We start from the raw sequence: 26,722 nt of genomic DNA on the forward strand, positions 1-26,722 counted from the left end.
GGAAGTGGAGTCGCTTGCATGGGGGGGGCCTTTCCGGAACCGCGTGCTGGCACCATCCCGAACCCAGGACCACGGCTCGGCCCGCCGCCTGAACCCGCAGCCACCGCGTCGCGGTGCGTTGACAGCCGTGTGGCCTCGTGAGATTCTCAGCCGGGCACACAGCTGTCCTTTCCGGCCGCGTCTTCTCGTGCGTCGGCTCCCGCCGTTTTCTCTGCGGGCGCCGTGGCCGCCTCCCAGGCGCGGCTGTCTGGGAAGCGCCTTGTCACGACGCCCACACCCTCGCACCGGGGCCCCTGTCCCCTGTCACTAAGGCCTGTGGTCACATGGCGTGTGGGCGATGCAGTCTGCTGCCCTCAGTGCCTTGGACCAAACCGTGTTGTCGCCTAACGGCAAAGCTAAGAGCAGGAGCGAACCTTCGGGAAAATGAGCCTCTTCCGCTCGCGACGTTTGCGTCCCGAAGGGGGAGCCCTGCGCCTTCTCGGCGTTTTCTAGGGCGCTGTCGTCGTCATTCGACGCAGCTCGCGGGCGCATGGCAAGTGCCATTTGCAGGACGGAGACGCTGTCACAGCCGCGGCCCTCGGTTTGCAGGGCAGGACCAGCCCTGGGCTAGGCGGTGCGGTAGGACCTCCGCCGCCCTCCGCCCTTCTCCCTGTACCCCACTTTTCCGTTAGCAGCTCTCCGAAGCTCCCGTCCCCAAGTCTTCCGGTGTGGCTCTGTAATATCCTAGGACACCCCCTGTGGCGGCCTCGGCCAGAGGCCCAAGCGTTAGACGCGGGGCCGTCGGCGTCGGCTTCTCGGCGCTCAGACACGGGGTGCACTGCGCGGCCCCGTCTGAGGTCAGACACGGGGCGTCCGCGTCCCAGTTCCTTAAGATTCACTTAGCGGAACGCGGCAGCCTGCGGGTTCTGAGTGTTGGGAAGAGCCGTTGGAGGCTAACCCAGCGGGGCCCCTCCTGGAACCCCAAAGCCACCCCGAGGCAGCCTCGCTCCCTCTGATGGTGCGTAAACGGCCTCGTGACAGCTGCGCGCGCATTTTTAAGTGGAAGGGACGAACACGGCGCCCTTGTTCTCCGAGAGCAGCTCGGAACTGGACTGGCTCCTGGCCGGGGGTGCGGGGCGGCTGTGCCCGGCGGCGGCGTGGCAGCGTGACCGTCGCGTGCGTCGTTAGGGACAGGGCAGGCGGAAGCCTGCGAAGGAGGCTGCAGCCTTCTGCCAGTTTGGTTCCCTGTTGGCCCCAGGATTCTTTCAGAAACCAAGGAATGAGAGAACCGTCGAGAGTTAAGAAGAGGCCGTAACTTCTGGAAACTAGAATAAAACACGCCGTCCAGACCCCGACAGCCAGCCTCCGTGACCACGGGGCTGCGACGCCGCGCGGGCGGGGCGGGCCGCGGGGCCGCGACGCCACTGACCCCAGCTCTCTCGTCCGCAGGCGGTCAGAATGGCTTCAACATTCCTCAGGTGACCCCGTGCCCGGAGGTGGGCGAGTACTTGAAGATGTCCCCGGAGGACCTGCACTCCCTGGACGCCAGGCGGATCCAGGGCTGTGCGCGGAGGCTGCTCTGCGACGCGTACATGTGCATGTACCAGAGCCCCACGATGAGCCTGTACAAGTGACGGCGGCGCGGGCCGGGCGCCCCGCGCGCTGTGGCCCGATGCGGTGTGGCCCGCCCCTCGGGCTGGCGGGCGTGTTCGCTGTCCATTGCCGGCAATGGATGTCTGCGGTGATGACCCTTCAGAAGACAATTCCCTTGTTCAAAATCAAATTGCTTTTGTGTTACTGAAGTATTTAATAAGAAGCATTTTGCACTAGAAAGTATGTTTGTGTTGGTTTTTTAAGAAGTCTAAATGAAGTTATTAATAACTGAAGCTTTAAGTTAAGTGCATTGATCATATGATATTTTTGGAAGCATAAGATTTTAATTGTGACAGTTTAAACCCTCTTTTAGTCCGTTGAGAATATAAATAAATGTGTCTTCTTTATGGACCAAGGATATGAAATCATTTTTCCTTTGTAGCTAACGGTGGCCTTGCGGAAGAAATGTTTTGGTTTTATTAAGCGTCTACTCTCAATCTGGTTATAAAGTTGTGCTGGATTTGATGTGCTAATTCTTTCCTACGTCACGCTGATTCCTGCATGTCTGCAGTCTGCCGAGTCTCTGTGTTTCTGCAGTAGTGGGCAAAAAGTATTAAGTCCCTTCACGGTGGTGTTTCCTCTTTGTTCTGGGCTTGAGATACATGAGTGATTTTGTCGTAAAACATCCATTTTTGATATAATTTCCCTGGGGGATTAGAGTATACAGCTCTTGAAGCCCTTTGATCATAACAGTAACTGTCAGCTAATCATTTTTTTTTTTTTTTTGAGGCTCTTTAACTCAGTGGTCCCCATCCTCCAGGCTGTGGACTGGTACGGGTCTGTGGCCTGTTAAGAACCGGGCCGCACAGCAGGAGGTGAGCGGTGGGCCAGCGAGAGAAGCTCCATCTATATCCGCAACTGCTCCCCAGCGCTGGCATCACCGCCTGAGCTCTGCCTCAGATCACTGGATGTTAGATTCTCATGGGAGCACTGGTCCCTGGTGCCACAAAGGTTGGGGATCACTGCTCTATTTTATGCAGTTGGCACAGTAAATTTTATTAAAGGGTTGGAGTGATAAATATAATCCTACAGAAACATATGGTTCATAAGAAAATAAAGGGTCTATAAAATTACTCATCAAAATTTCCCTGAAGAGAGATATTAGATATCCAACTTTAAAAAGACTGCCTGGAATGTGAACTCAATCTGTTCGTCAGTCAGCCGCTCTCTGAATTCTGTCTGGTTGCATTTGAAATAATGACAGTTACCAATCAGATATTTTATTTAAATGGTAGCAGCAACTTCCTCCTCCTCCTGATTAAGTAGAAAATGGATGTTTTCTTAGCTAATATCCGTGTGTGTGTCTAGACCGCAAGTGGATGTCGTGGATGAGAATATAGGTTATAAATGCTGGTCTGTGGCATGTGCTGTGTGCGTGGCAGGTGTCTTCTCCGAGTGTTGTTCTGCGGTAAGACAGAAAAGTTGTCATGTATATATAGCATATGACTTCGTAAAGCCTTTAATATCCCCCTAAAATGGAAAGAATCTTTATAAACCGTGCAGTTATTTTTTAAGGCATGTTTAACCTTTGATTCTATCATTCCATTTTGCTAATATTAGCTTTATAAGTCATGATAAAGTACAAAAGCCCCTTCATCTTGTAATGTTTCGTTTTTGAAATGGAAAGGCACGTAACTTTGCGTGAGATTCTGCCCAGTGCCTGGGCGGGCTGACGAGACGGCTGCCCGGTCAGGTAGACGAGGGCATGGGACACACGATGTCTGAGGTCTCTTCCAGCCTGACCAGCTGCAGATCCAGTCACCCCTTAATAAATGTGTGTGGAATGAATAAATGGATGAATGAGCTTCTTGGTGTGATTTTAAAAGTTTGCTGGAGGAATGATTAGGCATCGAATCTAGGTAAGACAATTTAGCAGTCCCCCCCACCCCCCAAAAAGAGCCTTTTCTGTAAAAATTCACACAAAATGCAAATTGAGGAAGGTCTGTTCTGCTGGCCTCTCGTGGCAGGAGACTTGAGGAGGACTTGTCGCATGGGTGTGGGGTCTCAAGCAGGAAGGGCCTCATCCAGAAATGATTTCTAAGGACATTTTCTTCGAGTGGAGCTTTATATACTTCCTGCATTCCCTGGGGGCAGGTGCACTGAGGAGCGACCTGGGCCAGCGGCGGGGGGTTGTTCCCCACCCTGGTGTCCCCTCCAGCCAGTCCCTCCTTGTCCCTGCTCCAGCAGAGCCTGGGTGTCACGTGGGCACCGGCAGGGCTGAGCTAAGCGGCACTGGTGGCCCATGTGCCTGTGGATTTATTTAATGTTTAATCTTAAATTTTTAAAAACATTTTCCTGTTGGCTTTTTACATGTTTTGGTTATTCCTTTTGCCATATCGTAGCTATAAATAACATGGCAGTGTCATAGAATTATAACATGTCTATGATTCAGAGCTACAAATAGGATATATAACAAGTCATGTTCCCCCACCTCCAAATAAATACACATGTGCAAGTGGGTGTGTGTGTGTAAATTGGAACATAGCGGGGAGAGAGAGACAACCATGTCAGAATATAGAGACTAAGTGTGTTCAGTCACTCGCGCTGAGCTTTATAAAGGAGTTGGACTCCATCCACAAAGGAGTGTTTTCTGAGACACGTTGAAAACCAAGAGAAACAGTAACAAAACTCAATAAAATATTGTCATTACGACTGCTGAGGATCGTCCCCTAAGAACAGTTCCGGATTTTTGTCATTCACCTTTGCCAAATGTTAGCGGTAAATGGCTGCTTTCTCTTCCTTGGATTCATTTATTTTTGCACACAATTCAATTAATTCAGGAACCGGGGGAAGACTTGTATTGTCACTTAACTTCTTGTTGTTTGAACGTGGCATTTTCATAAACGCAGGCGTCTCTACCCTCTGGCGGATCTCGGCATCCGCTAGGTACCCCGCACGTGCCTAGGTGACCACAGACAGAGCCGTGAGCGGGAAATGTGTTCGTGAGTCCTTAGGTGGCTGACTGCCAGCCAGCAGGGCTCTGTAGACATCTGTTACCTGCGATTGGGTCGGGAGGAATATAAGACAGAGCCCCTGCCCTCAACAGCTCACCGTCCACTTCCGACAACAGAGCATCTACGAGGGTTGCCCAGGTGCGGATGCTCTGGGAGGCAGCGCAGTGGGACACAGAAGGAAGCGGACTAGGAGCCAAGAGACCTGGCCTGGGCCCTTTTCCCACTGTTAGCCTTAGACCGATGTCTTAGCTTCCTTGGTCTTTAGTGTCTTCCTCTGTATAACAAGGAGTTTGGAAGAGCGAATTTTATAGGAAAAAATACACACAATTTTGGGACCCAGGCCATAGCTGTTGGATCCGACCCTTCATGAAGGGGGCCTAGGAGATTTGACGGTAAAAAGCTCCATCATATGAACCTGTCAACCAGCCAGATTTGAAACCCACTGAATTAGAAGATCTCAAAATACATGTGATTGTGTGATCATATGTTATTGTGCTAATTAAACATGAGTAATTGGATGTTTATGATACTGTTTATCTGTGTTTACATAGGAAGTTACGTAAGAAATGCATTTTAGCATACATACCTCAACCGTCGTTTCCCGGAAGTTTTAGCAGCCTTTGGAACACACATGAGTCTTAGGGGGGCACTGGATGTCATTTACCCAGACATTTGCCTTCCAGTTTATTTCTTCGAGGGAAATCGAGGCTCTGGGAACCAAAGAAATGGAAAAACAAAATGTCATGCAAAGTTAAAGGAAAAACAAATTATTTCTTACTATCCGCTACTTTATGTATGATGAAACATTTAACGTTCTATGACAAGATTCTTCTCTGGGATGACGGATCCTCTCATTATAAAGCAAATGTCCTTGTTAAAGTAGCTGGAGTCTAAGGCTTATGATTAAAAAGAAGGCCGCCTTCTCTAGGATGGACGCTGGTGGCTCACCCCTGATTCTGCAATGAAAGTAAAGCTTGGGCTCCCCAAGGCAAATGGGGTGGAGGAGGAGAGCACCTTAGGTGGAGACAGTTGAGCAAATGAGAGGCTGGAGGCGAGATGCTAAACCCTTAGAACAGAGCGAGTGGGCTTGGGGCTTGGGTCTCTGTGTCTAGGGGTTTTTGGGCTCTGGGGTGGGAGAAGAGGGCTCTAGGAGGCTGGGTCTCTGTGTCTCCGGGGATTGTGGACAGAGGCTGGGTTTCTGCCTCGGGGAGGGGGTGTGCTGTGGGCTCTGGAGGGGGCGGTGCTGGGTCTCTGTGCCTCGGGGTCTGTGTCACTTGTCAGAGGCGAGGCTTCCTGCAGGGAGTCAAGAGTCGCAGGGGACTTGTCTCTTCTCCTTTCAGAAATTTTACTGGAGGGAAAGGAGAGCAAAAATGACTTTGAATCGTATTCTAAACCCCGGACCAGCCAAAGGGTAAAAAGCTAACCAACAATATGGCCACGGAGACTGGGGAAGCGAGAGGGACGCGGTCCTCCTTCCCGACTGTGGCAGACGTCGGGATTTGGAGCAGGTCCCTCAAGAACCCCGTCTGACCTCCCGACCCTCTGTCTTGGTAGCGGTTCCAAGGTTGTTTGATCGTATTTTTTAAGTCTTACACTGAATAACAAACAGGTCAGGGCCAGCTGTCACCATAGCTTCAGATGGAATTCCCTTGCACTTGTAAACACTGTCCGTTTGCTTTTTATTTCTTCTAGAGAAAAATTTTATTGGAGACTCAACTGTTCTTGGCTTTGTTTTCTAAGATGGCCTATAGTACTGGGGAATTTTAACGCCAGAAAGTCTTAGGATCCAGATCCCATCATTAACATTAATAAAAAAAAAATGGAAAAGTCCCAGGGAAGCGGTGGTTATTAGTAAATTGGTGTAAAGGAGCACATTCTGCATTGCGTTTCCCATATCTGGTCTCTCGTTCAGCATACCCCCTCCTTCCCTCCCCGGCCCGAAGAAGAGCACATTATTTCCGAAGACCTCCTTTAAAAATGCTGCATAAAATATCCCTTTACAATCAGATTGCTCTGATTTATCCTTAATTTTGTTAAGCTTTTTTAGACATGAATGAAGTGCTGCTGTGGAAAGAAATGTACTGTGTACTAATTCTGTATCATTAAAATTAAATTTTTATGGTTCCTTTTCCTCGATTTCTTTGGAGAAGTGCGCTGGGTTACGGGGACACTGGAGTGGAGTACAGCTTCTTACGCCATAGCAGTGGCGCTAGGGAAGAAGGTGCCTTTGGGGCAGAGCTGCGCCTGGAAGACACTAAAGACCAAGGAAGCTAAGACATCGGTCTAAGGCTAACAGTGGGAAAAGGGCCCAGGCCAGGTCTCTTGGCTCCTAGTCCGCTTCCTTCTGTGTCCCACTGCGCTGCCTCCCAGAGCATCCGCACCTGGGCAACCCTCGTAGATGCTCTGTAGTCGGAAGTGGACGGTGAGCTGTTGAGGGCAGGGGCCGTGTCTCATATTCCTCCCGTCGAGCCCCTCCCACCACCCCGATCGGTCCAGAACACCTCGCAGACGCGCAGAGGGGCCTGTGGTCTCGGGTCCTTCCCCCGTAACAGTGGCGTTTCCGAGCTCCAATCCCGATTGAGGCTCAGCCTCGGCCACGCCCACCCGACGCCACGCCCCCCAGACGCCACGCCCCCGAGCCTCGTTTCATCATCTCTAGACTCCGGCACAATGCTCTTTACTGTGAAACGGGGTGTCCCTGACCCAACAGCTGCCAGGAGCCCACTAAACGCTCCCCTCTCTGTGTGATCCGGAGCCATGGCGGGCAGGAACCTTTCTCTTCTCTTGGACTGACACACAAGCCTTCCGCGGAAATTGGAGTTTGTCATTGACTATGCCAAGGTAGAAAAGCAGGAATGGCTCGAGTTGGCAATACTGGTATTTGTAGTACATTCCAGAACTTTCCCCCTTCCCATAGCGGAACGAACATACTGGTGATAAAGACCGACGGCCATTTTGACGTCATCTGATTCTCCTTCGGTCTGACTCAAGGGCTTGCATGCTTTTTCATAGATCCCATGCTGTCTGACCCCTGTGGCTATGCCTTGTACCCGCCTGTGATGTGGACAATCAAGTGACAGTGGTTCTCGTCAGAGGAGAGCTGACCGGCCGGCGGGGGAACCCCTCAGCCTCTTGCCCTGGGCAGGGCTCCCTCCTTCGTCCGCGACTCGCTGTGGCCCACTGTCCCTCACTGAACCCGCGGGGATGAGTGTACCGCCCAGTCAGGGGGTCTCAGTGCTGGCTGCACGGCCACTCACGTTGGGACACCGCGGGCACTAATGCCTGAGCCAGTGGAGTCTGCAGGTAGGGCCAGGCACTCGGTGTTTCTCGAGGCTCTGCGCATTGGTTCACGGGGCAGCCAGGAGCGGGAGCCACCTGTCAGGAGGAATGGAGTTTTTTGGGGGGACACAATCTGCTTCTCATTCCCTGCTGGAACTTTCCGCTAAAAAACAGAGGATCGTGGACTTGGACCAGCTCCGACGGGGAGGCAGAGAATCTACGGTGAAGCTCCCGGCCTAGACTCTGAGAAAGAGCCTGGGACACACACGTTGGACATGCTCTGGGGTTGGGGGTAGGGGTTGGAAGCAGAGGGGCTTCACTGCATCAGGGGGTGACCGGAATAATGTCCCCGTCAGAGGGGCACGCTGAAGATGCTGCCGTCTCCATTCAGGAAATGCTCCCAAGTGTGCAGAAAGCGAGATGCTGTGAACGAGAAAACCTCCAGGCTAACTAATGAGAAAAGAGAGGGTTCTTGGGAGGGACTCGGAGTTTGGGCGGCCCCCACTCTGAATGTGGACTCCAGGTCTGTGGGGGTCGCAGGCTCTGGAGGACTTTTTGCAGTGCTGAGTTTTACTGAAGGGCGAGCAGTTTCTGGGGTCTAACTGAAGTCATCGGGTGAACCGGACATTGTAAAAATAGAGTAATTCATCACAAAAGCACAGCTGAAATCGCAACTTGCATCCACCACTTTGCCCTTTACTGCTTTTCAAGGAGTTTATGAGAACTCTTAAATTCATGCAAATCATCACCGTACAAATAACACCCGAGTCTGTTTGAAATATTGCCTTTTCCAGAGCATGAGGTCGCACGCGAGTTTGAACAGTTGAGGTGCGATGCCTTCCTGAGTCCCTCTTCTCCATCCCTTCCGCTCTGTGAGACATCGAATGTGACCTCAGGGGTCTTGTGTGGCGGGTTCTGTTCGGTGGCAGGCAGAGTCTCACCAGCCTGCAGAATAAGTGAGGCCAGGCCTTGGGCCAAAGACAGGCAAGGCTGCTCTGTGGAGCGTGGCATGGTGGGGCTGTCATATTGGAATCTATATGTTTTAAACAAATGAGTATTTTACTCTCTAGCCTTCTCCGCAGACTTTAGGCTGTTTTGCTCAGAAATATTTCCAAACTGTGCCCTGTAGGTGGCCCGCTGGGGGTGGGATGGGCAGCGGCAGGATGGAAAGACTGAGTGTGGTTTCGGGTTTGTGTTCAGAAGTCACGTCCTCAAGGAGATCTTCGCAGACCACATGCCGGTGCTGTGCTGGGCAACAGTTAGCAACCGGCTCTCCAGGGAGAAAACGTTCACCAGTTTCGTGATGTGAAGACTCGCACCGTGGCTGATTGCAAGCTACCGGTGTGACCGCTGAAGGTGCAGTGGGGAAAATATAGGATTAGCACACGAGTAGACAGCCATTTCACTGGATTAGCACGCAAGCATACAGCAGTCCCACTGCACGGACACGAGCAGGGACCAGCGGCCGGCCAGCGGTGGCCCCATGAGCCGAATCCCACTCACCGCCTGGTTTTCTGAATACTTCCTTGGAACACAGCCATGCCCACTCATATTTCATATCTACTCCTGCTTTTATGCTACAATGGCAGAATTAAGTAGTTATGACAGAAACTATATGCCCTACACAGACTAAAATATTTACTATCCGGTCCTTTCCAGAAAGTTTGCTTACGCCTGGTGCAGGTAATTTTAAAATAATTAGGAAGTGGTGAGTTTTAAATATGACTTATTTAATTGTATTTAATTATAGCTTTTAGATATAACTTATTTAATTGTAAGTTTATATAATTTAACTTTAATAAGGGATGTGTTTAAGGATTGGCTCACAAAGAGCCTGATGATTTAGCAGTCGGCTCTAGTGAGTGGGCGGGAGCCAGTACCGGGTCCTGCGGCCACCATCTGAGACTCACCCGCAGGCTCCCGGGGCCCACACGCTCCACTGTCCCCAGGGCACCTCTCCCGGACCTAATGGTTTGTTGGCATCTCTTTGCGCTAGAAACGGACTTCTTCTAGTCCTTTCCAGGCTTTCCTTAGCATCTCGAACGATGCCCGGCACAAAGTAGATGCTCAAATATTTGCCGAGCGGGAGAAGGAACTTGCAGCCTTTTATGCATAGAAGCCACCCCGTGCACTGTTGTTCCTGTGGCCAGAATTACATCGCCATCCCCATTCCTTTTGAGAAACTAGAAGAGGCCCCAGCTCCTAGTTCCACATCTTCCCTCCCACAAGTGGATACGTTATATATAGACCTCACCTCCTAAGTCTTTAGGGACTTGAAACGAAACCATGTTTGTGAAGTGCAGGTGTAATCGGCACTTCCCTTTCCACCTCTCTTCTCCCTCCACGATCAAATTTTCAGGTCCTACTCTCAAGTCTTTTTAGATCGCTTTTTCTGATTTAGGTTTTCTTATGCCTCTCGCCCTTCCGGCGCAGCACCGCCATCGTGTGGTCACGACAGGTTATGGCAGTGTCCGTGATCTTCGCTCCCAGCGGCTGGCAGCGGCGAGATCCCAAGTCTGGAAAGCAAAGCAGCAGGTGAGTTTTGAATGCAAATGTGGCGGTGACTCCGGGCTACACAGCAGATTACAAAGTGCATCCAGGAGTATTTAAGCTTCCTCTGTGCCATTGCGGGACAGCTGGTCAGTGCCTATGGGTGTCCTTGCTCACTATCTCTGTGTGGCCTTTTCTGTCTCTCCATCTACCTTGCGTTTTCAGTCTGCTTTTACAAATGGGATTTAAAACGGGTTAGTGCCACCTACTGGGCGAAAGCCGTCAGGACGGGCACGAAGTCCGCCGGATCCGGGAGGAATGAATTACACGTCCGCAGCTCCCTGGGAAGAAAGCAGGCAAATAACAGGATCGTGATGGCAAGCCCCTTCATCAGAAATAGTCTTCTCTGGGGGAGGGGGTGTGGGAAAAGACAGCGTGAGCCCGAATCCCCTGGACTAAGCTCACAGCGGCTGAAGTCGCGTCTCAGTATGAAAATCAACCACACACTCATCGGCGTTTCCTAAAGAGGGGTCTGCAGACCACCTGTGTCTAAGTCATGAGGAGGGCGTAAGAATTCAGGCTCAGAGCACCGCCCCACCCCACCCCCCGCCCCCACGCACGGGATCAAACTCTCAGCGGGGCCCTGGAATCAGCGTTCAGACCCCCTGTCCCGCCACGCGACTCTTAGATGCAGCACCGCCCCAGACCCTGCGGCGCGGAAGAGACCGCGCTCTTCCAGAAGGACCTGCGCTCGGATTCAGGCTGACAGTGACCGCGTCTTGTGCGGGCGGGAGCCGCACTGCCCTAGGAAGCCCCGGTCCCCGCCTTCGCTCGCTTTGCGGTGTGGATTACGCGATGACAGACCCGAAGCCTGGGCCTGGGAGGTGCTCCCGCGGCCTGCCGGAGCTGTAAGCCGGCCTCCGCGGCGCTGCCCCCCGCCCCCCTGCTCTGCTGGGGGCGGGGTAAGACCGGGTCACGCTTCCGCGCCCGCATAAGCCCCTCCCCGGGGGCACCCCTGACGGCGAGGGCGCGGACCCCTCCTCGGACTGCTGACTCCTCTCGGTGGTTCTCCCGCCCTCCCCCAACAGTCACAACTCCGGAGTCACGTGACTGCTTATTTTCCAGGAGCCTCGATGTTTGATGTACCCAGCGGTTCTATTCCCGGGACATTTTCTAAGGAAGTGACGATCACGAGGTGCGGGGAGGGGGCAAAATTAGCCATAAGACCACAGACAGCGTCGTTTGTCATGGGGATAAACTGGAAAAACTCGAATGTGCAGGACCTTCGTCAGTTTATAGTATAGCTGGACTACGAAGTACTCCGCAGCCATTGCAGATTCTTCTAGAACGTCATTTTTTTTTTAATGACGTGAGCAAAGGTCCATCATATATTAGGTAAAAAGAATGGCTTATAAAAACTTAGGTATCGTAATAAATCTAATTTTGTTTATAAAAAAAATCATTTGAGTGCACAGAAAAGCGTATTTGCAGCGAACACACTGCCTAGAATTCGGTGACTGCAAATGACGTGCACGTTTTTGTTTTTTTCCTCGTCGGTACCCCGTGGTTGACTGACAGGGTATGCAGGGAGGCTGGCTGGGCAGGATCCGCTTATCAGAAAGAAGTAACGGGCATGAGAGTTTGCGAGCCATAAATCAAATACCGTGGTGTGTCCGGGGTGCGGAGCGGGTGCCTCGGGAGGTCATTTACCACGATCAAGATCCAGTGACTGGATCAGAATGGAAGCCATTTCCAGACCAGAAGGACCATCCTGTGGCAGGGGAGTTTTAAAGGGGCAGGACAGTCAGGAGCAGCCATCAGGCGTTGGGTGGGCAAGGAAAAGAACCGTGTGTCGTCTGGTTTGGGGTAAAGCAGACTCTGCCCAGATCACGCTGAGGCCCCTTCCGCCCTGTTCTCTGCTTGGAGTTCACTTTCCTGCCCTCCAGGTAAGGGCCCCGTGTGACTGTCGTGGCCTGGAGTTCGCAGCTGTCCTGTGGCTCACGTGTGGAGAGCCTGCCATCACCCCTACAGGGAGGGGTGTCTGTGTGTGCTGTCGCTGGACTTGACCATATGTAGAGATTCTCCCTGCCCACCGCAGAGCCACAGGCAGGAGCCGGGCTGACTGGTGCCAGACCCTGGGGACGCACCGCCACCCGCCCCGCCTGCCCCAGAGTGTGCGTGGTCTGCCCTGCAGCCAGCCTTTCTTTCTGTATTGAGATGAGCCTTATTTCAGGACACTTGTCTTCTGTGTAGGGCTCCCCAAATTTTACATGTCCGTGGCCCTTCGCACCAACTTGGGGACTTTTCTCCTTCCAGTTCCCCCTCCTGCCCCCAGCGACAACTGCTGTTTTGACTTCCGTCACCATGGGTTCATTTCACCGGGGTTTGGACTTCCTGCGAAGGAAGGCAGCGAGCCTGTCCCCCGATGGAGCGTCTGCGATTCTCATTTGTTCGTGCATATCAGTAGTTCTACGTCACCGATCTGTGGTGCTCTGTTGTATAAACGCACCATGATTTGTGTGTGAGTTCTCCCGCTCATGGGCATTTGGGTGGTTTCCAGGTTAGGCCATCATGAATAATGCCGCTGTGATCCTTCTGGAGCACGGTTTTCGATGCACCCATGTAGGCCTTTCTCCTGGGACCACCTAGGAGGGGTCTGCTGGGTCATGGAGAGGGGGTGTTTAACTTTTGTAGACATCGCTGCACCAAGTTCCAAAGCAGTTTTCCAATGTACGCTCCCTCCTTGTATTTATTTTTTTAACCAGAGTTAAAGTAATTAAATAAAGAGGCTTATTTACTTAATTACTGAACTGTGTGGCTTTAACACCTTGGTAGCCTAAGTTAGCACACCGAAACCTGAGCCGGAGTCAGGCACTCCAGTCTGAGAAGATGAGACCGAGGGACAAGCAGTCACAGCCAGGGAGCCCTTCCCAAGTAAGGCAGCTGCTCAAGCTACGGCCAATCACCTTACTTCTTTGCTTGGCTTCCGTGTCGTCTCTATAAAAGCCTCTCCCCCAGCACTTGTGGGTCGAAACACTCCCAACCACTTTTGGTTTGGAGCTGCCTGATTCCAGCTCACTTCTGCTCAAATAAACTCTTGAAAATTTTAGTGTGCTTCATTTCATCCCTTAACATCAAGTTCACTGAGCTGTAATTTATGTACAATATTTTAAGTAAACACGTTGCTGAATTTTGACAAACTTTCTTTTTGCAGTGAAATTTAGTAACTTTGATTAGTTACTTCCAGCTCAAGGGTGTGTGTGTGTGTGTGTGTGTGTGTGTGTGTGTGTGTGTAAGAGAGAGAGAGAAAGTGTGTGTTCCCTTTGTTTCTTTTTAAAACCCAGGCCCAGAGCAGAATGAGGTCAAGTTTGCAAGCAGGCCTTGTCTGCAGTACAGCCTGGGTCACTGGGTGGTTGAGATTGGGTCCAATCCTTCATTTTAAAGTTCTGAGAGCCTGCAGCCTATTGAGGAAGGGCTGTGCCCTGGGGCACATGGTGAATTGGAGGCAGAGCTGGCGTAGGGCTGAGCTGTAGGAAACAGCTGAGCTGGACTGGTGTTGGTTCTGAGCCCTGCAGGCTTCTTAGGTGGAGGCAGCTCTGCTCCTGGATGCTCGTGGACCTAAGTCGCAGGAGGTGGAGTGGCCCAAATGCTGGCCTTCCTTGGGGTTCTGGGGCTGTAAGGAATCCAGATCCTGACACGGGTGGCCTTGGATGCTCGCTCTGCAGCCAGAGGGTCTGTCTCTAGCTCCTGGGCTGCCCACACCATCTGTGGCTGCCCAGTGCCTTCGCCAACAGGGCCCCTGGACCTCACACCTGCACCGTCTTTACCTCTCCCCTCATCGCCAACCTGCCACAGCTGCTGCAGGTTGACTCGATCAGAAAGGACTCCAGACTCTGCCTACAGAGATGCTCTTCTCACCCTCCTGAGTGGGGAGGAAGGCCCGGACTCACGTCACAGCTGCCACAGCCTGCCCTTGTCCCCAAGAGGACCCCAGATACCCCAAGACCCCTCGGACTTCCACAATGCTCTGTATGTATCTGTTGGCTCCGGTAATGGGGTCACCAGAAGGCCAAAGCCATGTTGTCCCTGTTCTCCTCTGTGTTCGTCACAGGGTGCCCCATCGGGGGACATTCCATGTTCATTGGGAGATTGAATGATTCACTTAAGGTTATTTTTCACGAGCATTTCCAAGCCGAATGTTCTTTTGTGCCCATGCTATTTTGGTTGTCAGAACTTTTCTCTCTGATCTGTTCCTTCGTCCACATGGCTCAGAGGACCCACGTGGGGGGTAGGGATGGGTGTCCCTCACTCCCCTCCAGCCCAATGTGAAGAATCTGGGGTTCGTAGGACTCAGCCTACTGTTTCGGCTGCAGACACCAACCACAGGGGTGTGGGTCCCCCTTCGCCCCAATATTCCAGGGCCCCGTGATGCCTTGAGCGTTTGCTTGTTCATTGCACACCATCTCCTCTGCCAGGCCTCATGGGGAGAGTGCCCACCGATGGACAGGGCCACCTCCCCTGAGGCCTTCAAGTTGGCCTAGGTGGTCTGTGAAACCAGCCAAGCCTGGGATGCCTGGAGCCTGGTCATGCTATGCTTCTGTGGGCCTCTGTTTCTCCACCTGTAAGGTGAGGGAATGTCCCAGAGCCTGGCTCTCAGGAAAGAAAGGAAAGCAGAGCGGAGGGGGCAGGTGGCACGGGAAGTAGAAATGGGAGAAGCAGGGCCCGCGGGTTCTCATTTTTCAAAGTCAGGGAATTCCAAGAGAAGTGAGATCTTCCCATTTGTAAAATTTTGGCAAAAAACGAACTATTTGTTTGTGTGTTGTTTACCGCCGTGTGGGCCGCCAGTTTGTGAGCGCTGACTTGAGCGTCCTGTCCCAGCCCCTCCCAGAGCCTACAGTCCTTCCAGACTGGCACTGGCTGGTGGTGGCAGCGTGGGAAACCCAGAAACTCTCGGGGCTGGAATTCTGACTCCATCGCACCCCTCCTCAGTGTGCCAGCTGTCACACGAAGGACACCCTTTGTAGTAAGAGCTCCTTCCTTTCGGGGCGCCAGAGCGAGCATATGAATTTTTGATCAGATTGCCTTTTGAATGAGTTGACTGTCATGAATAATAGGGCAAAGGGCGTCAGCATTGTGTCTTTAACTATAACTGTTCCAATTAATTATGGGTTCAATTAGCATATATTGAGAGCAGCCCTGGAAAATAATACTTCATGGGTTACAGATGCCCTGGCAGCTGTTACATGAAGTGTGATACCGGGCTGGGGGAGAGATAGTTATTAATAAATTACTCCCATTGTCAGAGACCCTTATTTATACAAATTAGCAGGGGATACATAATCAACTTTCACTGTATAATTTATAATAATTGATTTCATTTTGACTGACCACTAGTCGCTTACCAAATTCCCTAGGAAGAAAAATTGCCCTATTAGGGTAAGTTTAATCCTAAACATAGCTAATGAATCCTATTACTTTAAGGTCATATTTGAAGCTTTTGTTAATTGTCAGAACCATTTTAAATTGATTAGAGTTAAATTAAATCAATGTAATGTTTAGAAAAACAATATTTCTAATGGATGAGGCCAGGCTGACCTCAAATAAACATATTTATCAACCGATTCCTGGTGACGAGAAGGGGAACAGCTGGGCCCATACTTCACATTTGTCTATAATATGGGAAATGTCACCATGCAATTAGTTATGTCAGGTAATGAATAGGGAGCGTGGGGACGCTGCTCTGGCAGCTGGGGTTGGATGGGGTAGAATGTTCCGGACAAGCGGTTGCTCACCTCCTGATGGCATGTCTTTCCCCAACTTCAGGACTGCGCCTCCCAGTTCCCCATCCTGCAATTCTCAATTCCCTAGAGCTCCCCCACTCCGCAGGGCCACTCCGGCTTGCACCCCCACTCCAGCCCTGCACCCCCACTCTCTGGGCACTCCGGCTTCCTCCGGGAGCTGGGATGCAGCACACCCTAATGCCTGGTCCCCACGCATTCCTCGTCACCCCTCTGGTTCCTCTCCAGGAAGCTTTCCATGAGCCCCCGAGACTCCATAAAGTCCCCCAAATGTGGCTTTCTGGGCAACACAGGTACCCATCCTAGCTGTCATTCTACATCAGTGTGACTATCTGATGGCCGTCTGGCTTTGGCAGCAGGTTGCAAACTCTGTGGGAGCCACCCTGTCGCTTTACTTGGGTCTGGGCGGGGACTGCTGGAATGCCCCAAGGCCAGTGGGTTGGAGTCCTTGGCACCTGACTGCAAACAGGTCCCGTGGGTCAGCCACAGAGGCTGAAATTTCACTCGCGACTCCTCGTGGAAGAGCTGGGAAGGGCGAACCCCACAGCGGCTATGACTCAGCATCTCTGCCTTTTGTAAATCGCATCCATGACGTACGGTAAGTTATTTAAAGGTGCAGGGAGAAAAGACGCCTGTGAAGCAATCTGAATGCATCAACCTAGATTTCTATGACATCTTCTCTCAATTTCTTGCCGGCATCTATTTCCACAACGATGTTTAAAGCAAATTACGGAGTGTTCGAATTAGATACATTCACATTACTTTAAAACTTTTTTCTCCACTTGTATTGCATGGGTTGAACAATATTTAATTCATATTACAGGAACACCGGCATAATTGGTCCTCAGTCATCATCCAACTCGAACTGGGGGTTGCAGCCAGCAGCGAGCTCTGACTAGACTAGAGCTTCTCAAACTTTGATGTGTGTGGGCGTTGTCTGGGAGTCTGGTTAAAATGCAGATTCTGAGCCCGGGGCCTGAGCTGGGGTACGAGATTCTGCATTTGTAACCATCCCCCTGTCCCCCAGATGATGCTGATCCTGCTGGTCTGGGGACCACACTTTGAGGAAGGAGGTGGCGAGAGCAGTGTCTGGACAGTCACTCTGTTCCCCATCCAATGAGTCCAGTTCTGGCACTGGACTCGTGGCAGAGCAAACGCCAAATGACTGTGAACTTCATGAGAATACTGTCAGCTCAGAGCTGGGTATGTACCTGGAGCTCCTTACACTTTTAATTTTTGTTAGGTTTCTTGAGGAATAATTGACAGACAGTAAAAATCAGTTTCAAAAGGATCCAGTTCCATGAGTTTTGATAATATATACAGTCAGGTAACAGGCACGGTCAGGACAGAGAACGCTTCCTGTAACCCCAAGTTCCTTCATGTTCTTTTGCAGTCGGTTCCCTCCCCAGCCCTAGTCTTAGGCAACCAGTGATTTGATTTCTGCTCTCACAGTTTTGCCTTTGCTTGACTATCGTAGAAATGAAATAGAACCGGGTCTGGCTTCTTTCACTTACCGTCGTCATTCATATTGTTGTGCCTGTCATTTCTTTGCCTTTTTGGCTGCTGAGAGCATTCCATCACATCCGTGCACCGGTCAGTGGATTTTCGGGTGATTTGTTCTTTAGGCCACTATAAACAATGCTGCCACGGACATTTGAAGAGAGGACTTTGCGCGGACATACGTTTTCATTTCTCTTGGGTAAATTCCTAGGAGTGGAATTTCTGGGTCACCAGGTGAGCGCATCTGTGACTTTATCAAAGGTCAAAGGCAGAACGTTTCCCAAGAGTTTCCAGTTGCTCCCCGTTCTCACTCCCTGAACGCCCACTCTTCTCATTCCGGCCACTCTAGCAGGCGTGCGGTGGTTATCGCATTGGGGTTCGGATTCACATTCCTTTAATGACCCGTCGTGTCGAGCGTCTTTTCATGGGTCTATTTGTCATCCAGATATTTCTTTTTTTTTGGTGTTGTATCTGTCCAGGTTTTTGCCCATTTTTATATTGGATTCTTTGTCTTATTAAGTTGCGAGAGAGTTTTTTATATCTTCTAGGTACAAACTTTTTAGGTAGCGTTTATCAATATATATTTTTTATTCCGCCACCAATGCCAAGGAGTCTTTGTAGACATTTTTTCCCAATGGACGCCACCCCCCCCACCACCACCGCCGCATACAGTTTAATACCGCGAACATACTATATACCTGTTTATATCCTATCGTTTTTTGGAGGGCCACACCTGAATGCAATATTTAAGATTTTTTCTAGGCCCACAAGAACCAATACTTTCCGCCTTGAGGGTGACATCACCTACGCTGAGAACGCATATGACTGAGAACCTTAGTCATATGTGTTTTGCAAATATTTGCTGTAAGTCTGTGGCTTGTCTCTTCATTTTCTTAACGATGTCTTTTGAAGAGCTGTGTTTCATTTCGATGAGATCCAATTATCTTTTTTTGTGGAGCGAGTTTTTTGTTTTCTATCTGAAAATCATTTGTCTAAACCCAGATCTCAAACATTTCACCGATGTTTTCTTCTAGAAGTTTTATGTTTTTAGCTCTTATATCAAAGTTTATGATCCATTTCAAGTTACTTTTTGTATATGGTATAAAATGAGGTTTGAGGTTCTTCCTCTTTTGAAAGGAATGCCCAGTTTTTTAGCACCTTGTTCAAAATATTAATTCCCCATTCAATTACTCTAGTACCTTGTCAAAAATAAGTTATTCATTATGTGTGGGTCTATTTCTGGACTCTAAATTTGAAATTAATATGATTGCTCCAGAATTTGCTCTTCTTTGCAAAGTTATTTTGGCTATTCTAAGTCCTTCATTTTTTTTTTTCATATAAATTGAGTTTATTTAAAATCAACTTGACAATTTCCACAAAAAGCCTGCCGGGATTTTTACTGGAATTGAATTGACTCTATAAAGATACTTGGGGAGAATTGAAATTTTAACAATATTGAGTTTCCTGATCCATGAACGTGGTTTGTCTCCGCATTTATTTTGGTCTTTAAACTTTCTTTGCTTTCAGCAATGTTTTATAGTTTTCAGCACGTAAATTCCTGCATGGATATATTGCTAGATTTATCCATAACTATTTCATATTTTTTGAAGCTATTGTTAACAGCACTTTAAAATCTCAATTTCTAATTGCTCTTTCCCAGGACACGGAAATAGAGTTGATTTTTGTGTAGTGATCTTGCATCCTGTGCTAAACTCACATATTCGTTCTAATAGCATTTGATATATTTCATGGTAGAAAAAAAATCTATGCTGGATTTTTTTTTAAAAAAAATAGATGATTATAGTGACTGTGAACAAAGACAGTTTTATTTCTTCCTTTCCAATATAAATACTTCTTATTTATATTGTTTTCCTTATTGCGTTGGCTAGGAACTCCAGTACAATAAGTTTGGTGGCTAATGTGCATTGTCATTGACAGTAACTGACCTTACAGTTCAAAATATGTTTTAATCTTTTAACAACATCATCTAAGCATTTATTAAAGGTGATAATAGTGCTAGAGTGTGTGTTAAAACACACACACACACACACACACACATTTAAACATCAATAACGCCGGGCTAAAGATTGGAGGAATAAAGTTATTTTGAAGAAGACCAAGCCAGCACCATAATGTGCTGTTAATTTAGGAGTGCATGCTCTATAAAATGTCAGAAACATCACTGAAAAAAATTCACTGTCATTATAGAGTTGTGCATTCCGAGAATACAGTACATGCCGCCTCATGCGACAATCAGCTTTGAATGATGCTAAGCTTTGAATTAAATGCGGTCTTTAGGAAGCTGTTGTCCCCTCCCAGAGCCCATTCTGAACCCCGGCTGCCAGGGGTAGGTTGCTAACAGCCTCCAGCTGTCTCTGGAGAATTGGCCTCAGCTGATGGGAGGTACTTCGCCCTTTTCGTTAAATCCCAGCATGCAGCAAGAGCGGCCTACAGCCGATGGCTGGCTGATCAGGGCTATGAAAGACTCCGGCCCCAGCAAGGCTGGACTTGACTGAGGTTAGTTACCTCCTTACCCTGTTCGTCTGCCTCTCTTATCTTGCTTAGTTCCCCCCATTACAGGCTTTTTCTGATGAGAACCCTCTCGGTTAATCGTGTGCTCCTGAATCCTTGTCTCAGACTCTGCTTTTAGCATAGGTAGTTGGTACCAGAAGCGATTCTAGGAAACCGACCCAAAGGATGGGCTTCTGAAGTTACCAGTGGGCGAGAACGATGCCGCATCACTGGCGCATGCGCGGAATCGCCCATGGTACCTGCGGTTGCTAAGACTTCCACCTGTGGATACCTGCGGCGTGGGGTACGCGGGAAGGGGTCCCCCGCCTTGAGCGAGAGCTCTGATGTTTGGGAGGTTTTGAGGGTAAAGGGCTTAGAAGGACTGTGGAACTGGGTGCCTGTGGACCGACACCGTTGATGGCTTACAAAGAGGAAACGACAGGCTCGAGGTGACCAGTCACAGGTGAAGAGCGCCCTGCCCGGGCACACGCGCCGACGGCCAGGGACAGAACCGCGGGGCGTCTCGGTTCTGAGCCCGGACCCCGGGAAGGAAGGCCTGGGGCTCCGCAACCTGCGGTGGGGTCGGCCCACACCCGCTTTGTGAGAAGACGATCGAGAAGCCTGCAGTGAGGCTTACGAGGCGGTGGGGTCCTCAGTGAGGACAACGGACACCCGTCCCTCGTTTCTCCAGCCAAGGAGGCGTCGTCATGCGCTGCCAATATAAATATAGTTTCGGCTCTCGCTTGACCAATTCGTTTTGAAATTACACATTTCTTGAATAGTTTCACGTTGGCGGGGGTGGGGGAGGGACTTCAAATTTTGTATGTTACATGGAGACATTATTTTTATATTACATAATTTCAGAATCGCATCGTTCCAATCCGCGTCAAATGTGACACGTGGCGTCTCCTAATACTTTTCTAGATTTGCCTGTTATATTGAGCCGCTTTATCCCGTAGGAATTGTTTTTTCTCTGTGGTGTGAGGTAGGGATCTGAGTTTTTTTTTTTTTTTCCCGAATAGAGAGACAGACGTCCCGATCTCACGTATTGAAAGCTCCATCGTGTCCCCAGGTCTCTCTCTGTGCCTGTGTCTGTTTCTGGGCTTGCGAGTCTGCATCTTCGGTTCCTCAGCCTGGTCCCCTCCACGTCATGCTCTTTTAAAGACGTCGTGGTCTGTTTTAATGTTTGGCACAACAAAGGCCCCAACTGTAAGTTTCCTTTTCCAGATTTTTCTTGGCGATTCTCTTGCATTTTCTCTTTCAAAGAAACTCCAGCACCAGCTCGTTCAGTCTCATAAAAACTCCTGTAGCGATGGACATTGGGACAGAAGTGAATTTACAGTTTAATTCAAGGAGACCTGACATCTTTACAATATCGAGCGTTTTTCTCCAGGTCTATGGTTGTGTCTTGCTATTTATTCTGGTCTTCTTTTATGTCCCACAGTAAACTTTTATAGTTTTCTTCACACAGGTCCTGGACTTTTCTTGGTAGGTTTATTCCCGGGTATTTTATATCTTTGATTTTCAATGTGGATGAGCCCGGATGGTTTCTGGGGACTGTACTTGCATCACGACAGGATGCTTCAGGCGTGGAAGGAAAGGAAGGGTTCTAGCTTTGAGTGAAGGTGGCTGTGCCTCCACGTGGCGAATCTGTAGGTGGGTTCACCATCTTTAGCGCGTGGTCCTTGGGGTTCGACCTGACACAGTGCTGCAGCCTCTTGTCTGGCGCGTGGGGGCGGGCGGGCTCCATCGCTCCAGTAAAGACTGATTTGGAACATGGCTATTTTAGTAATTTCTCCGCCGATCGCTCCATCCCTCCCCCACCATTGTGTTTGTTTCTTCTGGACACGAGGTGGCTTTGGGTCCTTCTTCCTTCTGGTGGTCTTTGCCACGCTTTCCTTGGCTCCTGCCCACGCCATCCCGTCTCCTTCCGATCTTCCAAGAATTGTGGACAAGTTCTTCCTTCTCCAGTGTGGTTACGGATTCACTCTTCCTCTTTTAATTATGGCCTCTCTTTTCAGAGAATTGGGGCGGGAGCACAGGAAGATGGGAGCGCCTGATCCTATTGTTTTGTGTGTTTGTTTTTCTTAAGTCCGGGGAACCTTAGATGTGTCCCCAAGGTGACTTGAGGGCCAGCAGAGCAGGGGAAGGGGTGATGACCGAGGGAGTCTGGTCCCTTGGAGAGCATGGGGGGCTGGGCTCCCAGGTCGGCGGCGGAGCTGGTTTGAGGCAGCACGGGGCAAGAGCAGGCATGGAGTGGGTGCGTTCCCAGGTTTGGTGTGTTCCCATTTGTTCCTTCTGTGTTATGTGTGACATGGGGCGTGAGGTTATCCTGGGGCGGAGGAGGGTGGAAGAGAGGAGCCGAGGCGTCCTGAAGAAGGGTGAGTGTTTGAAATCCTCCCTGTGGGGAGCGTGGGAGGAGGCGACAGGGGAAGCAGGCATCCTGGCTTGAGCCTCAGGTTGGATGTCTCGCCCTTGGGGGCCGCCTGTGGCCGGTCCTCAGCCGCTCTGGTGGGGGTGCTGGGTTGGAAGCTGGGGAACTCGGGCAGGCTCTGGTGACCTTTTCCTTCTGTGATTCTCTTTGCAGACCCAGGCGGACCGGGGCTCAGAAGTCTGGGTTCAAGACCTCACGCTACCACCTGGAAGCTTGGGACGCTGGGAAGATTCTCACTCGTCGGAGCCTCTCGTTCTCGTCTGTCGGAAGGTAATGGTGCCGTCGACCTCACGGGGTGGCTGTGGACAACACGGAGCGTGGCGCGACACGTTTAAAAATTCGGGGGACGTTGTCACGAACTGGACTGTAATGACAATTATGGCCAGAGCATTTCTTTCTACTACAGAAAGACATCGCTGAGGTCACCTCTGGGAAAAGAGAGAGAGTTGGGTAACAATGCCACCCTCTGGTTAAACTGTGACACTGACCTTTATTTTGCCCCAATTCCTTAGTGTCCTCTCAACTCTAATTGTCATTTCTTGGACAAAATGTCCAATTTCTTTTCCTTCCTCCATTCGTAGGTAAGATCTGGTACCAGTCACCTGCCTCTTCGGGGCAGCTTCTTAGACACTTGAGTCTGGAAGGGACACAGGGGGCTTCCTACTGGGTGCTCTAATCACTCTCTGTCCCTGGCATCCGGTTTCCATGTGGAAGCCTCTCGGTTCCTTTGGAATGTAAATCGAGCACCTCGAACCAGGCTGAAGATCATGCTGCCTGGGAAATGGCATTTCTGTTTGAGACCGGGCGGTCCTCTCCACAGGCTGACCAGGCAGCCGCAGATCCCACTGGCCCCAGCTAGGAGGGTGGCTGTGTGGGGTGCCCACGCCTGCCCCTGGGCGCCCACTGGTCAGGGCCTGGCTGAACTGTGGTGATGGGGCCTCGTCGGCTCTGGGCGTAACTAACCTTGTCCATAGAAACTTTTTGTCACTGTAGTTTTAAATCTGGGGTGGCGGGGTGGGTTTCCAGGTAAGCCCTGAGCATTGCTGGCGCTGTCTGCACCCCACTTCTACAGAGCAGGAGCTGCCCAGGCAGATAGTGATGTGTCGGCAGCGGAGGCACGGTTATGGACGGTACAGTTGGCGCTTTCTGCCCCAGGACCGACCACGGGTGGGACCCCCCGAGTGTCTCGGTGGAAAGCTGAGACTTCGGTAGAGGAGAGAACCTGTGCCCAGTGCGGGCGAGTTGGAGAACTTCAATGTGGGACTCTTTCTCTCCCCAAATTCCTCTTTTTCCCCCTTTTTAATTTTTTTTTCTAGAAAACGTGTGATTTTATATGCTTTTCTCTGCATGTATTAAACAAATTGCACAGCTGAATAGCTTTTCTTAAAACCTGGACATTCACCAAAAAGAAGTTTGCCAGCACAGACAATTAAGCTTTCTTCTTTGAACAATGGAGTGACTGACTGGCACATTTGAAATGCAAGCGTGTTTTTTTATTCCGCTGTTCATCCTTCAAGCTGATAAACAGCAACAATGAGAAACAGCTGGGACAGGAAAACATTTGAGTTTGTATTTTCAAAGCAAGCAAGAAAGAAACCCGTCAGTGTGGGCCAGATCCCGTCTTCCGCCTGAGGGCGAGCCGGCTTATGGGGAGGGAAAAATACTATACATATTTCTAATCAAACATTACATATTTATTAATGTGCAGCTGGTGCATTGTATTCTGAGGGTTGGTGGGGGGGTGTCTCCCTCCCCCCCCACGCCACCCGCCTTGTTCCTTTAATGTGTCTTGTCTGGCAGGCGGGTATTGTTCTATAACTGACATTACTTTATAAGAATCTGGAGCTCCGTGCATTAAATAGGAGTCATGGAGACAATCGCTCTCGGAGTGGCTGGGGTCTCTGTGACACGGGTGCCATCTGAGCCTCCGTGTCTGTTCCAGGAGCAGGACGGGTGGACAATGGAGGCGTTTTCAGGCAGAGGCAGCGGGGTTGCTGCCACCCCACCGCAGGCACTGGGGTCTCCTCTGTGAGGGCCACGCCCCCCGCCCACGTGTCCATGTCCCTTCCTAACGGTGCGAGCAAATTTATTTTGATGCTTATTGAAATTAAACTTGCCGGGCATTTCCGTGGGAGCAAGGGTTGCATCTCTTCATTAGGTGGGGAGGCTCACCTTGTCACTTCCCATCGAGTGCCGGCCCGCACGGTCACTTTATCATCATTTGTCAGCGGCCTCGACAGGTTTTCCTCAGCTTTGATTCCTCCCGGGCTCCGCTGTCATAACTTCATTGGCTTTATGGTAGCGGCCGAGCTCCCTGGTGTAACCGTCTAACAGATCTATTTGGCCTTGATATTGGTAATACGTTAAGTGTACAAGAATGTCCCAAGCCACACTCCTGCCACAACCCGGACCCGCCCGGAACCACCGTTCCCACCTGTCTTTGGAAATCCCGTTAGATGGAGTCAGGGAAGGAATCAGGCTCTGAGAGCTTGAAAAAATCGGAGCGGAGACTTCAGTCTCCCACTGGTCTCGTGGCCCTAAGAGAATTTGGTAGGAGAATGCGGAAGGGTTCGGAGCCAGGGGTTGGGGCGCTTGGTTGCTGGCCCCCTGTGCCTCCTGTCTCCCCGTTGGCTGGCCGAGGGGGACATCAAGGTTCTCACGCACTCACGCTGGGTCAGGCAGCAGCAGAGATGAGCGAGTGGACCGGGTGGGGACTGGGGCAGGCTGGAGGGCGCTGCCACCGTGCGCCAGCAGCCGGATGCTGCCGTGAGTGAATGCGGCGGTTTGGATTTTTCAAGAGAAACTCGAGTTTTGAATTTTTATGTCAACCGTTTTCATTTTTACCCTTGGCACTGAATGAAAAACATTTAAACACCCCATTCTGTTGATAACGTAAAATGTTTGCCGGCTTTGATTAATTATGATGATGATGTTGGTGATTTACGACAGCTGACGTCACCGAGTGCTTGTCACGTGCCGAGGACTGTTTTGGTCAGGTTTTATCCTCACAGCGATGCTACGGGGCTTACAGGTGAGGACGCGGAGGCACAGGAGGTAACTCGCCCAAGGTCACTGTCCTTACTGTTCAGCTGATCAGGTAACTTGCTTCGGGAACTTGGAGATCTACTGAGAAGGGGACTCTGGGCCTGTGTGAGAAATATGGCTTGTGTCCCAAGATAGACTTCCTCGCAGAGGCTGACTTATTTTAATGTTCCATTAAAAGAAAAAACTTCTATGCTGCCATTTTTTTTTAAAACCTGTTTTCTGGAATGTTCCACCTCTATGAACAACCGTGCTGATCTGTGAGTCCTAGGGCGGAGGTGAGGGACTTGGCTTGGGACCTCCTGGCTTTATGAAACATGCTTTTGTTCGCAGCCTGGAGCGCTACCTTAGTGACCTGAGTGCGTGAAAAGGCCAGCTGCCTGTTCCTCTCCGGGTCACTCGGCCCTGGGCCCCCTGGCTGGACATTTACCTGAAACTTGTTAGATTCTTAATAAACATTTGTGGGATAAAAATTTGAACGCAGGGTATTCGAACAAGGGTCTTCCTCCTCCCTCCCTCTCCCTCCCTCTCCCTCCGTCCTCCGTCCTGCTCATTTTATCCCTGTCATGACCTCTGGCTGTAACTCTTTGCACATAGTCTCACAGACCAACACACACCTGTGCATACACTTACCAATGGTTCAACACACCTGAGTGTGTGTGGTGCTTACGTGTGGACCGACACGAGCATGCGCACACACTTACATGCAGTTCAATACAAACGTGCACACTACATGCAGCCCAGCACATACATGTGCGAGCACACGTACTCACATGCGGGTCATGTGCACACACGTGGTTCAGCATGCAGATGCGTACACACTCATCATATGTGTGTACTTGCATGGAGGGGATCAGAGGCCCCTGTGGGTCAGGGTTCCACTGTACCCCAAGTGATCCCGAATGCTGCCCAGGCTTTGGAGGTTTTGGAGTGAGGAGATATGTTTCTGATGCCCTCACATGGGCAGCAGAGTGGGCAGCGTCCCTGTCCCTCACCTGAGCCAGGACCTATGCTGCCCCGCTGAGTGTTTGATGGTGGCTGACACCCAACATTTCTCGAAGGTGATGGATGACGTTCGCTGG

General features: G+C 50.5%; 1 protein-coding gene and 1 long non-coding RNA gene across 8 annotated transcripts in view; one reads left to right on the forward strand and one right to left on the reverse strand.

Moving 5' to 3' along the window:
- CYLD (CYLD lysine 63 deubiquitinase) overlaps positions 1 to 2,097 on the forward strand; it is a 41,409-nt gene extending 39,312 nt beyond the window's left edge. For all 7 annotated transcript variants that reach the window (XM_039880851.1, XM_039880854.1, XM_039880848.1 and 4 more), the window contains one exon: positions 1,429 to 2,097. In XM_039880851.1, the coding sequence (XP_039736785.1) occupies positions 1,429 to 1,613 (185 nt within the window). In that variant the 3' untranslated portion in view covers positions 1,614 to 2,097. The remainder of the gene's footprint in view (positions 1 to 1,428) is intronic.
- Positions 2,098 to 4,639: 2,542 nt separating this feature from the next.
- Positions 4,640 to 11,433, reverse strand: LOC120617264 (uncharacterized). Its single transcript, XR_005656845.1, has 5 exons — positions 11,101 to 11,433; positions 10,625 to 10,696; positions 10,120 to 10,381; positions 5,173 to 5,296; positions 4,640 to 4,860 (listed from the first exon to the last, which is right to left on the reverse strand). It is a non-coding gene; the product is annotated as an uncharacterized LOC120617264 (long non-coding RNA).
- Between the last annotated feature and the right edge of the window lie 15,289 nt (positions 11,434 to 26,722).

This window comes from Pteropus medius, unplaced genomic scaffold (genome assembly GCF_902729225.1).
Source record: "Pteropus medius unplaced genomic scaffold, Ma_sr-lr_union100, whole genome shotgun sequence".
NCBI classification, from domain to species: Eukaryota; Metazoa; Chordata; class Mammalia; order Chiroptera; family Pteropodidae; genus Pteropus; species Pteropus medius.